Raw genomic sequence first — 12,192 nt, 5'->3', positions numbered from 1 at the left:
GGAGACAGTGACCAGATTGAGTGTGTTTATTGAAGTCATGATCACAAGATTATCAAAGAGAGGTGACAAAATGCTCATGGAGTTCGGGTCAGCAGGTGTGTTGCCCCTATTCTGGATGCGATCGTATGGAATCTGTATCATAGTGGCGCGTCCTGTGCAGATGATTGTGCGACTGAGAGAGTTTCTGGGGCGGTAGCAGCTGATGACGCAGATTCTCCACCAGCAGCGGTAGCCTCGGTTTTTGTGACAAAATCGGTGATGCGCCACCAATGTCGTAATGGAATTCTGTTGCGAGAGAACAAACATCGCGCCATTAAGCTCACAATCACACATAAATTGTGCTAAGCAAAAAATAGAGAACATAATTGTATCGTAAAGATACCAGCATAAAAACAAGCGAACAACATACAAAATGAACGAGAGAGATTCGCATTCTCGACGAAGACAATCCACCACGTGCTCTAAGTGTCCGTTTGATCGGTTGGGTGTCCCAAATGAAAGCGGGGCCCTTCTGCAGGTGAGGCAAAAAAATAAAACAGAAAAAACAAATTGGTACAAGCACAAAAAGCACAACACATTACATATACAAAAAGCTCCGCAAAAAGCTCACCTTTTGCAGCTATTGTGAGGTCTTCTTGATATTTGCAGAATTCCGCGAGTTCTTTGGCCGAACAGAGTGGGGTGTCTACCTGAACTGTCTCATTGAACCTCCTGTAGTCCACCTCGTAACTCTGTCGCTCCTTATTGTACGATACCACCGATTCAAAGCGATGCCCCCAAAGGATCTCGGTGTTCAAGTAGCTCGAACGTGTCTGTGTACTCTGTCCCGTGGACTCCACAGTTCCCTCCAAAATCACAACAATCTCAAAACGCTCCTGAAGCATATCCGATGCTGACATCGTGTAGAATGGGGACTCCTCATCAATCTTGTGCACAACAATCATGGGCCAGATGAAGAATAAATCCGAAGCGCACCCATCCGTACCAACAGCCAATTCTGTTTGGAATTGCTGGAAAAATTCACCCTCTTTTGTGGTGCGGCACTTGATTAGCTGCGCACGGATATTGGCACCAATTATGTGACTTTTCCGCATATCTCCCACCCGGAACATTAGACACAAATCCCCATCCCGTTGGCAAATGACAGCGTTCTTTGAGAAAAGGAGCGTCTGTGATCTATGCTTCGGTCGGGTCATCTTGGCGAATACAATCCCAACCATAAAAGCTTGAGTCATTACTCCATAAATCGACTGCATGCACATCATGAAAATCGCCTCCGGGCATTCCTCGGTGGTTGTACGGAATCCATAGCCAATTGTGTGCTGTGTTTCAATGGAGAACAGGAAACAGGATGCAAAGGTAAAGATGTTGTACACACAGGGAGTCCAATTGTTTTCCTCTGCAAGGAGTAGATCATATTTAAAAATCCCTTCTTCATTTTGGAAAAAGCATAAAAGCTTAGCAATATTTTCACAATAAAAATTGAATTTTCTTTTCAATCATTAGTCTTAAAAATAAAGGTGATTTGATAAGATTTTATTATTTATTACAAAAAAAAAAACAAATAGACGAGAAAAACAATTCTTTTGCGTAATCAAGGATTTTCCTTTTTTTTAAATTGTTGTAAAAGCCCTTCTCAAAATCATAAGAAAATAAACTTGAATGACATTCAGGATGAAATCTTGGAAAGTTTGAACGTCTTTTGTCTCTTGGCTTTTAAGTTTTTCAAAACATAAGCCCAGCCTTTTCTGTAAATTTAAAAATTTTTGAAGTACTTAAGTGAAATTTTAACAATTTTGGTTGAGATTTGATCAATATTTAAATCAGATTTCTAGAACATATCTGTGTTAAAATGTTTCTATCGCACATTATAATTTAAATGGGTAGGTAAGAATTTTCTTTCTACAAATAGCAGAAATAAGTAAAAAAATTTAATTCCTTAAATGTTATTTTATTTAATTTGTTTAAGACTTTAGAAAGATTTATTTGAAAAGTTATATCAGTGAATTTTTCAAAGAACGAAGAATTTCTTTTGAAGAATTTTACAGGTTTTCCACTATCTTGACTGAAACACCCATAAGTAAAGAAAAATTACGTATTTTTTTTAATTAACTAATATGGAACACCAAAACTTTTTCCCATAATGATCACTTTTCTTGATGGAAAATATGTTATTATGAGTTTTTCCTCATTTTTCGGCTGATTTTACTAGCCCCACTCTGACCTAAATAGAACATTTCTTTAACATTCCTCTCCCAAAAAATGAGAAATAACTCGAAGAAGAAATTCAACAAAAAAATTTTCCCAGGAAGTTTATGTTCTGTGAAACTCATAAATCAACAACATACACATATTGAACATTTCGACCATTTAATTCCTCAATCAATAATGTTTTTTTTTTAATCACTCCGTTGTAGTATGACCTCACTCAAGGAAAGCATAAAGTGCAAATATTCTCACCTTGGTGTGGTGGCAAATGGGCTGCTTCCAAGTCACCGTGTGTGAAACAGATAAGCCACCAAATGACGGCAAATCCCAACCAGGAGAGAATGAAACTCAGCGCAAAGATTAGCAGAGTCCACCTCCACTGAGTATCTACGAGTGTCGTAAAGATATCCTGGAGGAATCTCAGCTTCCTTTTGCTGAGTTTCGACTGAATCACATTCACTTCTCCATGCTTAAACACAGCTCGTCTGCGGAAACGCCTTGTGGTTCCAGGACGAAAGTTGCGGCTTCTGCAGGCAACAAGAAGGATATAGCATATCAAGAGGATATTTCTATGTTAAATAGCAATCTCCTTTGTCCACAATCAACACTTCACTCACTCATTGTCAAGGACTTCTGTTAAATTACTTAAATTGATTCGCATCGCAAGCTAAATGACTTGATCGACATTTCACACCATACTGCGGAAGTTTCTTTAGCTGTGCTCACCCACAACCTCTCTAATATTGGGCGAATGTGTTGGTGCAATTTGGAGCCAGGGTGTGACTCAATTTTTAGGGGGGACATCTTGAGTACAATAATAAGTCAAACACCCAATGAGATCGATTGGAAAGTGCAAGAGAAAATCTCTAGAAGAAGTCTACGCAGGGAGATGGAGAAAAATTCAATGATTCATGATGTGAATGAATTACGGGTGAACTTCAGGGCCTCACAGAGAGATCCCCAAATAAATACACATTTTTAAATGTGTGTGTATGCTCAGGTGTGATAAGACTTTTCGCGGTCGTTACGATAAGTTGATAAACACTCACACTGAAAACCTTCAAGACATCCCATGTTCCATATCAGAGAGGTAATAGCTTGTTTTTCTTTTTAGCTTATGACGATGGAGGATTTTTTTTTCGGGGAATGATTGGGGACAATGGGGAAGAAGTTGCAGAGACGAAAGAGACAGAGACGAAAGAATGCAGATCGTGGAATTAAATGCTTCCGGAAGCGTTGCAGCAGCTGTATTGTGTGTGGGTAGGAAATGCAAATGAGATGCACCAGTCTCAATACCAAGGTTGGAATAATTCTGTCGTATGCAAATTGACTTGGATGTGCGCAATCGTTCCCGCTGGTGCACGAGGTGGGCTTCTACATATGTATACCTTCGAATGGATCCATTGGGAGTCCGACACGGGGTGTTCGGTGTACCTGGTGAGAGGGAACAGGGTGACGGTGTATGATCCCCAAGTGTTGAGATCACAATATGTGGTGAATGCTGTTCCCAAGGTGAGGAGAGCAATGACTGATCACTCGGGGAATCTCTCTTAACACTCATTATCGCCAAAAAAGTAAGTACTCCCTAATTTTGATTTTTTCGCGCCACACAGAGAGTCCACGCACTGATAATCTCCTGATAGCGCACGTATGAAGTGATTCAGGCAATATCGCGAGAGCCTCTACTTGACACACAAATGACCGTGTGAAAAAGTCGCGCACTGCCTATGAGAGAAGCCTCTGTTCGTCGATGGTTCGACACAGACTGATTGGCAGGTGTTTTGAACAGAAGTCGGTGCCCAGAGGAATTGATCTCCCGGCACACAGTTGTGATCTTGCGTTTTACCGGTGAGAAAAATTTATTATATTCAAGGGGGCTACCGCGTGATCCCACACACAATGTCTTCACAGCAAATGTGCATACACAACAACCACAACAAGGTGCTAATTGCCTATAATGCGCTATTGAGACCATCCATCCTCGCGACTTCCTCACAGCCGTGGGAGAAAACATTCAAGTAGCACTGCGCGGTAAATGTTTGGTGATCGTATTGGCATCATACGCTGTGACGAGAGCAATTTGGTGTAAATTCACCAGGTAAATACATTCCGCATTCTATTTATTCTTCTCGCACTATTTTTAAACAATGGGGTACCACCCGGCGCCTCCATCATCCACCACCACCATTCGTCGTACGCTACAAACTGAGAAACTCATCAATTTCCTGGGCTGAGCATAGGGGTGTCTCCACCTCAAAGGTCTCATTGAAGCGTGAATAGTCCACGTCGTAGCATTGAAATTCGCGATTGTAGAATGTGATTGAGTCAAAGCGATGTCCCCAGAGGATCTCACTATTGAGGTAGCTCGTTCGTGTTTGCGTGAATAAGCCTGTGGATTCAATTGTTGCTTCCAGCAGGACAACAATTTCAAAGTGATCATGCATCAGTGTTGCCGGTGAGAGGTGGTAGAGTGGTGATGCGGAGTCAATGCGATGAATTACCACTGTTGGCCACATCAGGAAGACATCCGATGGTGTGCACTCATCAATTTGTGCCGGCAATTCCTCCTGGAATTCTGCCAATTTTTCTCCTTCTTTACTTGTATGGGTTCGCATTAATCTCATCCTTATGCTGGCATTTGTTATGCGACTTTTCCGTATGTCTGCAACACGAAACATCAAGCATAGAGCACCCTCTCGCTGGCTTATCACGGCGAATTTGGAGAAGAGGAAGGTCGTTGAGGAATTACCCTTGTGGGCCATCTTCACAAAAGCCATCCCAACCATAAAAGCCTGAGCAATTACGCCGAAAATTGACTGAAGGCACATGAGGAAAATTGCCTCAGGACATTCCTCGGTTGTCGTTCGAACGCCATATCCTATAGTCGTCTGAGTTTCAATGGAAAACAGAAAGCAGGATCGAAAGTCATACAGGTTGTACACACACGGGGTCCATTTAAATTGTTCTGCAAATGATTTTTTTTGTATTAGAAAATCCTTAAAGATCCTAGCTAAGTAATCAATCCAGCAATTTACCTTGATCGGGAGGAAGGTGAAATTCCTCAAAATCCCCATGAGTGTAGCAAATGAGCCAGTAGAGAAGGGCAAACCCCATCCAGGAAAGTACAAAGCTCATTGAGAAAATAAATAGAGCCCAACTCCAATTTGTTTCAACGAGTGTTGTAAAAATATCTCCTAAGAATTTCAATCTTCTCCTCTTAATATGGGACAAAATAACATTGCAAGATCCATTCTTGTGAACACAGCGCTTCTTGGTGGTCATAAAATTTCCCAAGCGAAAATGGCAACTGGAAAATGCGGGAAAATTAATTTTTACGACTTCTCGATAAAGTTTTAACCTTGATTTGCCCAACTAATACGCTCAGAATTTTTTTTTTGAAAGACTTTGAGTTTATAAAAAAAAAATAGTAAAATAAGTTTTTAGTTTTTTCCAGAAAGAAAGTTTTTGAACATCTTGTAAGAAATTTCAAGAATTTTCTATTTAAAAATTGACTTTTCTGGATCTCTGGGCATATCTGGGTTGAAGACATTATAAGTTCTTTTCAACTTACCGCCTAAGAACCGTGCCATTGGGTGTTCTCAGGGTGGAATGAATACGACCACCAGGAGATACGGAGACCTCATTATTAATGGAAACTTGCTTCTTGGCCACAAGAACATTGGGACTGTGAGGTACTAAATTGTCTTTATCACACCTCAAATCACCTGCTGCGTCTTCACCGGCACAACTCATTGCGATCCACTGCTGTGGGGGACCGAAAATTCGCGCCACGCACCCGAAAAAGAGTTTCTCATTTTATTTGTTGCTCCCATTAGCACCACACAGAGCCCCCCATCGAAGTTTGAGGTGTGAAATGATCTTTAAAGCTCTTATAATGCTACTGAGGCGTGCTACCTTTACAAATTCTTTTTTCATTGTGAGAATATTTACCTGGACTGGGGGAACTTACTTTTGGCTGCCACAGCGACTGAGACGACTCAAACCACTGGCGTGTGTTGGAACGATCGTGAGTGGGAGGAGTGAGGGATTGCTGATGACACTCTCAAGGGAATCGGGTTCTTCCTCAATCACCCCCACAGGTGCTGAAAAGGTCCTCTTTGGCTTTCGTTCGACCTTTGCGGCATCAACCTTCGGACGCTGATCTTCATGATTGAACTTCAAGGAGTCCACAAACAATTTTACCTCCATCGCGTGCAGAAATTCCGCTCTGTACCAATTGACCCAGAGTTCAGCACTAATTCAATTCTTCACGCTATATTAATTAACTGCACCACCAATTAATGTTTCCAAATATTTCGCAATTTTATTTCTCTTACATAACACTCTCTCATATATATAACTTAATGGTAAGATGTGAAAAAGGCCGAAAAAAATATCTTTCTCTCTTATATGCTAATTTCAGCTACGATAAAATTGTTAAAATTTGTTAACGCTAATGATTCTCTGTTCTATGAACAATTTGAATTTCTCACAAAAAAAAACCTTCTGGAATATCTATTTTACTTCTCTCTATATATACTAACGATACTAACACATTTTAATCACTCTCCTTTAGCAATGGTCTCTTCCGACTTTAACACTGAGATTCTATGTGCAATCAAATTGACTTTCTCTATGCAAATACCTATCGTATAGTAAATTCTTTCAAATTGAATCACATTTTTTTTATCGAAAAAATATATGTATAATTTTTATGATATATGTAGCTACTACGGTAAAGCACTTTTGACAAGGTCCGTCATCGAGTTCCTCCACAAAGGATATTCACACTGAGTCACCACCTGGCTGGAAAATTGGCTTAAATCTTATACCTGTTGGCGGAGGAAAAGAAAAAACAAAGAAAAGATAGATTTTAATTCGTACTGTCGCGTAATTGAAGCTCAACGTCGTGAGTTTAACGTGCGCTAAGCGACTGAAGTGAGCTCTCTAATGGACCCCAGTGATGAGCCTCAATAGGACAAGTCCAATTTTTTTATTACACCAAATTCAGATGTGACCAACCTTTTTTATCTTCATCTCCCAACACACCACGCATTACTCATCCAACAAAAGAAACCTATCTCAAAGCTGAGTGATAAATTGCCATAACAATTACTTAGAATGATTTTGAGAACAACTCATGAATTGCTAAACCCTGCCATTAGTGATCAACTCTAGGAGAACATTTTTTTCTTGCATTCTAGAGAGGCAATCTTTGTGCAAATTGAGTACTGCATGGGAAGTATAAATTATCCAAATTATTCCCCAACGAGTAACCCAATTTTGTCGTATGGGGGACATGTATGCGTGCGCGCGGATGAGCAATGAAAGGGAAGAGAATGCGAGAGAAGAAATTAAATTCACCTAGACCTTGATTTAGATCGTCGCTGACGCGGAAAAAATTAATTATTAATTAACCCACAATAATTCACATGTGCGACAGTCGCAGTGAATTGCACGTTCCCAACGTGCTTAGAATTCTACATACGCGGGCAATTCTTACTGAATGCGGGAGATTATGCAATGGAGGCTCAGTTGCGTGCATGACAAACTTCGCCGCTCATATAATTTTCACATTGGATTAAAAATTTATTATTAAATTGTATATTAAAACTCTGCAGATTTGAACGATATTTATACGTCTTAGGTCAAGGGCGTATGAAATTTATGATTCTTTTATGATTCACAAAAAATAGGAAAAAACATTCGAGCGTGATATACTTCAATAAAAATATTAAGACGATATAATTCCTTACTACGTCATCGAATTTAATTTATGATTTAAGTGTAAAATGTCAATTTGAGGACGTGAAAGTAAGTTGCGGATTATTTTTGAGGCAGAATTTTTTAAGATGGAAAATTTATGAAAGAGAGCTTCACTGCAGTCGCGAAAATTAATTATCAGGAGTTTGATTAAAAAGCATAAACCAGTATAGAATTTTTTCTCACCTGCTCTACCATTTTATGAAAAAAAACTAAAACTTAGCAATTATTGGGTAATTATGGATCAATATTTGTTCAATTTTCTCTCAATTACCTCTCAAATACTTAGAAATCAATAATTTTTATTTCGATGTGATTTTATTCGATTGATTATTATTTTATCATTTTTTGTCAATCAAAGATTGATCAATTTGAACATTTCGAATTTTTAAAAATTATTCTTAATTCATATATAATTGATAGGCAACGGCCCTTTCTTTTATGCTGATTTACGCTTTTTAATAAACTCATAAAATTTTAATATTTAATAGCAAACTCACCTAGAGTATTGAGTAAATATCAGCACATTGAATCAACGGGAAGCGTTTCGTGCTTAACGGAAAGACGTCGTCCTGATTGTGTCTTTTTATGCCCATTCGCCTGCTGATGATGGTGTGTTTCGGTGATTGGGATGCCATTGGGTACCGAACACGAGCGCATCTGCAAGCGACCAGAATCACCGGACTCTTCACTGGCAGGATCTAGGCTGGCTGCCGATGACACACGCGGCAGGAGGCCAGATGAGCAGAGTCGTTCTATTTGATTTTTTTTGTTATAAATCGTCATTAAATAAATTCACGTGTCCTCATCAAGTGCATCACATACCTAGTCCATTTGGTGTATTCAACTCTGCTCGAAGTTCATCGAGCTGCTTGGCACTGCACAGAGGTGTATCAACCTCGTAGGTATTATTGAAGAGGGTGTAATCCACCTGTGAATAAATTAAAGTGAGAATTTAAACCAATTTAAGCATGAAGAGTTGATTAAGAAATTCTTCTGTGGGGTATACGTTACCTCATACTCCCCAGTCTCCTTGCGGAAGGCGACAACGTGCTCAAAACGATGTCCCCAGAGAATTTCCGATGGGAGATAGCTACTCCTTGCCTGTGTTGTCATCCCCGTTGACTCAACAACACCTTCGAGCATCACGACAATTTCAAAGCGCTCCTTCAGCATATCCTGTGCCGATAGAGCATACAAGGGGCTATGTTTATCAATCCTGTGGACAATAGTTGTGGGCCAGATGAACATAAGACGATCCTCTCGCCCATCAGCTCCAACTTGGAGTTCTTGCTGATAAAATGGAAGAACTTCGTTTTCTTTGGTCACCTTTTGAATAGAAAAGTAACGAATTTTATTCGCCTACATGTAGGCAGCACAGAAGATAAAGCTTAAAGGTCTTAACCCATTTTTGTCCAATAATTGTGCGTTTGATACACCTGGCATAATTTTTTTTTCTTACAATTCTTCATTTCTTTTTTTGCTAAAGAAATACGTCTACATAAAAATTAAAGAATTCAGCCACTTGTTCAGTTAATAGCTGTGATTTTTTTTATGAATGAAATTTTTTATGGTTTGTTGTGTTTGAAAACTGGCGCCAATTTTTTACAATCAATCAATACGAATAATTCATTTTACTGCGAAAAAAATTCAAAACAAAGATTTGAATGGAAAAATGTGTGAATTGCTTCATAAACCTCTTAAAAGAACTCATAAAACTATAAATAGTTTCAGCTGATTTAATCAAATTAATTTAAAATTAATCAAACTTGATTGATAGAGCATAAAAATATTTTAAAAAAAAAAAGTTTTTATAAAGAAATCTGAATGTAAAATTAGTTCAAATATTTTTATAACAAATTATATTTGTTTAAACGGAATAAAATTAAAGAGAAACAGAAATGGGTTAATCTTAATTCTAATTAAGAAAATGCACGTGTTTGGTTTGAACATGAGTTTTAGTATTTTTTTCGCCAAATTTCAGGAATTTTGGATAAAGAATTGACTTTTCAAGAAAATTTTGAAGACAGACGTTACGAATATTTCAAAAATTTCCTTGGAAAATCTATTTTTTTAATCAAATTTATAATCCCCAGTCTCCCCTTATACAATTTTCTATCAATGAAATCTATAAGCGTAATTAATTTATCCGTGTGGCTAAGCATGTTTGTTAAGTTTCAGTTTCAATTCAGTTGCAATAAAAAGAATGAATTATTAAAATGCTATTAATGCTATTAATCCACTATATCTCCGGATGTATCAGCATCAGATAAGAATCATGATTTTTTTCAACAAGCACGACTGGAGGTTAATTCAATATTTTACAATTTTCTAAAGTTCCCAACCAACACGTGTTTCATTTTGCAAAAATACTCCGCTTGCCAAAAAAGACGCGTTGGAATCACATTCAATTTGGGGTTCTTCCTTAAAAGCTTAACTTTTCACTTTGAATGAATAGGAAAGTAGCACAAATAATAAATGAGAAAATATTCTTTACCTTCTTTCTTATTATTTGAGCTCTAACGTGCGCCTCGATGATGTGACTCTTCCTCATGTCACCGACACGAAACATAAGGCATGGCACGCCGTCGCGATGGCAAATGACGGCATTGCGCGAGAAGAGGAGTGTCTGGGCACGTTTCTTGGGACGCGACAGCTTTGCAAAAACAATCCCAACCATAAATGCTTGAATGAAGACACCCATAATACTCTGGAGGCACATGATGAAGATGGCTTCTGGGCACTCCTCCGTGATGTAGCGGTTACCATAGCCGATGGTGTGCTGTGTTTCCACGGAGAAAAGGAAGCAACTCGTGAAGCCGTAGATTTCCGTCACGCATGGATTTGTTGATTTATTCTGAATGAGCTGCACGTGCGGATCCTGTGGCTCAAGGTGATCCAGATCACCGTGTGTGTACATTATGAGCCACCAGATTATCCCGAAAGCTGTCCACGAGAGCAGGAAGCTCAGTGCAAATACAAGCAATGTCCATCGCCATTGAGCATCGACGAGTGTTGTAAAAATGTCCTGAAAATGAAAATTTTCTCATTTATTCTATGCTAGAGTTGCCAAGTGTCTAGATAAATAAAATTTATAAATAAAAAAAATTCGCAAACTTTTCTTTTATTTCTTAGAATGCTTAGAATTCATTTTGAATGAGATCATTGTATATAATTTTCTCTTTATTGACGCTTTTAAGCCTTTTAAGAGTGCATTAGTGGCATTAGTAAAACTTTAATTATAGTTCTGTTTGAATAATTGGTATGAGAATGAAAATTCATATTTTAAAATTTAATTGCAAAGTATTTATTTACCTACTTATCTACAGTCGATATAAAGCTAGAAATTCTTCTTGGCTCACAAACGAAAAATTTCTTAATGGCTAAGAACATATTATGTGTTGATTTTAAATGAAATTTAGATTTTTTTTTGTAGTACAAGGTCATTCATTTTGCGTCTTATTGAAATAATATTGATCTCTCGGGAATTTTTTTTAACCATTTTGCAAAAATTTAGTTTGCTTTCAATATGAAAGGAATTATAAAATAGTGGTTTTCACGGTACAAAGGTTCAACGATCTATCTGCGGAATCTTTCAGTCTTTTTGCTCGCTTAGAAGTTTCTTTTATGTTTTCAGCAAATCATGATACCTTTTAAATTTGACTCATCTCTTTTTAAACTCTTTGCAATACTTTTTTTCTTTGTAAATATTTAATAATTTAGTGGATGAAAAAAACAATGACGAAGATTTGGAGAAAAAATCAGCTAAAATCTCACGAAAGGGAGATTTATTACAAAAATTAAATGATCTGAAAATCAACATTTTTGTGTGTTCTGTATCATGGGATTTAGAAGACTTATTACTCACCTGCATATACCGTCGTCTGCGCTTGGCCACATTCCCCTGGACGACATTGCAGTCCCCGTGTTTGAAAATGACACGTTTCCTCACGCGTCTGGATGAGAATCGTGTCTGGCGATATCTGTAAATAGCAGCAAAATTTCCCCCTCATCACCTCATTGCATAGTTTATCTCAAGTTTCGATGATTTATGCACGAATTATGTACATTGTAACAGGTTTTTCTCACTCTATTACCGCTTGTTTTCATCAACATAAATAAAATGACGTAAAAATAGTAAATGAAAATATTTATTCTCCAAAAGTGTTATGCTAAATTTAGCAAAAAATATATGCAAAACAAGAAAAAATGAGATCTCGC

General features: G+C 38.0%; 3 protein-coding genes across 9 annotated transcripts in view; all 3 read right to left on the bottom strand.

Annotated features, from left to right (window-relative positions):
* Positions 1–8: 8 nt before the first annotated feature.
* Positions 9–6,507, bottom strand: LOC129794527 (G protein-activated inward rectifier potassium channel 3-like). Of its 6 annotated transcripts, XR_008751061.1 has the most exons (5): positions 6,179–6,507; positions 2,461–2,735; positions 611–1,399; positions 410–511; positions 170–285 (listed from the first exon to the last, which is right to left on the bottom strand). XR_008751061.1 is itself a non-coding variant. In XM_055835295.1 (4 exons), the coding sequence occupies exons 1-4, from the start codon at positions 6,415–6,417 to the stop codon at positions 462–464; spliced, it is 1,353 nt and encodes a 450-aa protein (XP_055691270.1). In that variant the 5' UTR covers positions 6,418–6,507; the 3' UTR covers positions 9–461. The 6 variants fall into 6 exon arrangements, 5 of the variants coding, with proteins under 5 accessions (XP_055691270.1, XP_055691258.1, XP_055691288.1 ...); XM_055835295.1 differs by having other exon boundaries at positions 9–511; XM_055835283.1 differs by lacking the exon at positions 410–511 and having other exon boundaries at positions 9–285.
* Positions 3,310–5,910, bottom strand: LOC129794600 (G protein-activated inward rectifier potassium channel 3-like). Its single transcript, XM_055835394.1, has 3 exons — positions 5,780–5,910; positions 5,244–5,515; positions 3,310–5,173 (listed from the first exon to the last, which is right to left on the bottom strand). The coding sequence occupies exons 2-3, from the start codon at positions 5,488–5,490 to the stop codon at positions 4,407–4,409; spliced, it is 1,014 nt and encodes a 337-aa protein (XP_055691369.1). The 5' UTR covers positions 5,491–5,515; positions 5,780–5,910; the 3' UTR covers positions 3,310–4,406.
* The window catches only part of LOC129794499 (G protein-activated inward rectifier potassium channel 3), an 18,993-nt gene continuing 13,307 nt past the window's right edge, over positions 6,507–12,192 (bottom strand). For both annotated transcript variants that reach the window (XM_055835252.1, XM_055835262.1), the window contains 6 exons: positions 11,840–11,954; positions 10,469–10,999; positions 8,986–9,300; positions 8,797–8,902; positions 8,472–8,726; positions 6,507–7,040 (listed from right to left, as the gene is read on the bottom strand). In XM_055835252.1, coding sequence (XP_055691227.1) covers positions 8,491–8,726; positions 8,797–8,902; positions 8,986–9,300; positions 10,469–10,999; positions 11,840–11,954 — 1,303 coding nt within the window. In that variant the 3' untranslated portion in view covers positions 6,507–7,040; positions 8,472–8,490. The remainder of the gene's footprint in view (positions 7,041–8,471; positions 8,727–8,796; positions 8,903–8,985; positions 9,301–10,468; positions 11,000–11,839; positions 11,955–12,192) is intronic.

The sequence above is a fragment of the Lutzomyia longipalpis genome, chromosome 1 (genome assembly GCF_024334085.1).
Source record: "Lutzomyia longipalpis isolate SR_M1_2022 chromosome 1, ASM2433408v1".
NCBI lineage: Eukaryota > Metazoa > Arthropoda > Insecta > Diptera > Psychodidae > Lutzomyia > Lutzomyia longipalpis.
The sequence above is the reverse complement of the archived record's forward strand: the minus strand, read 5'-3'. Positions and strand labels throughout refer to the sequence as shown.

Excerpts from the sequence above, each read along its gene's own strand:
- LOC129794600 (XM_055835394.1), bottom strand. The coding sequence starts at position 5,490 with ATGACCACCAAGAAGCGCTGTGTTCACAAGAATGGATCTTGCAATGTT. Across the intron at positions 5,174-5,243 it reads TCACCTTCCTCCCGATCAAG|AACAATTTAAATGGACCCCG; the intron begins GTAAATTGCTGG and ends AATCATTTGCAG.
- LOC129794527 (XM_055835283.1), bottom strand. The coding sequence starts at position 6,417 with ATGGAGGTAAAATTGTTTGTGGACTCCTTGAAGTTCAATCATGAAGAT. Across the intron at positions 1,400-2,460 it reads CCATTTGCCACCACACCAAG|AGGAAAACAATTGGACTCCC; the intron begins GTGAGAATATTT and ends TACTCCTTGCAG. Across the intron at positions 286-610 it reads CCTCACAATAGCTGCAAAAG|AATTCCATTACGACATTGGT; the intron begins GTGAGCTTTTTG and ends CTCTCGCAACAG.